This window comes from Camelina sativa, chromosome 5, assembly GCF_000633955.1.
Source record: "Camelina sativa cultivar DH55 chromosome 5, Cs, whole genome shotgun sequence".
NCBI classification, from domain to species: domain Eukaryota; kingdom Viridiplantae; phylum Streptophyta; class Magnoliopsida; order Brassicales; family Brassicaceae; genus Camelina; species Camelina sativa.
In genome coordinates, this window is record NC_025689.1 from 11711322 (window position 1) to 11712017 (window position 696).

General features: G+C 43.2%; 1 protein-coding gene across 1 annotated transcript in view; it reads right to left on the reverse strand.

Annotated features, from left to right (window-relative positions):
- Positions 1-696, reverse strand: part of LOC104789161 — a 3299-nt gene that overhangs the window by 2158 nt on the left and 445 nt on the right. The window contains exon 2 of the mRNA XM_010514898.1: positions 5-517. Within this exon, the coding sequence (XP_010513200.1) occupies positions 5-517 (513 nt within the window). The remainder of the gene's footprint in view (positions 1-4; positions 518-696) is intronic.

Genomic DNA, 696 nt, shown 5'->3' on the forward strand with positions numbered 1-696 from the left:
CCACTTGATTATACTTGAGCTCATCAGAATTCAGCGACACATCTGTAGCAGACCTGTGTGGATGAAACTTGTTAGGCAGACTTCTGAGGAATTTTTTCACCAGCTTCTTGTCCTTATACCGTTTACCCAAGACTACAGCTTCTTGTGCAATACCACTCAACCGACTACTGTAATCAGCGACTGACTCAGTTTCAGTCATGTGCAAGTTTTCAAAATCTGATGCAAGATTGTCCAGCCTTGTACGTTTGACCCTACTTGTACCCTCAAACATGACTACCAGAATATCCCATGCTTCCTTGGCGGCTTCACATCCTTGAACTTGATTGAAGATAGCCCTAGGCAGAGACTTGAAGATAACTGACAGTGCCTGTGAGTTATGTTTGGACTCTGCTTTTTCCTTGACTGTCCATTTTTTCCTGTGTTTAGGAACCATTTCTCCTTCCTCATTCTTTTCTGTCGGATGTGACCAACCATCTTCCACCGCAAACCAAGCTTCCATGTCGATGCTTGAGATGGCCTGCTTGATTGACACTTTCCAAAAACCAAAGCACTCAGGATCGAGTTTCAATGGTGATTGAACCGCAACAAAATCCAGTGATTTCTCCATACCCTTGCCGCAAGATCTCACCTGTTGAAAAAGGATATCAGAACTTTTTATCAGGTGCTTGCTCTGATACCAATTGTAAAGGTATAGAG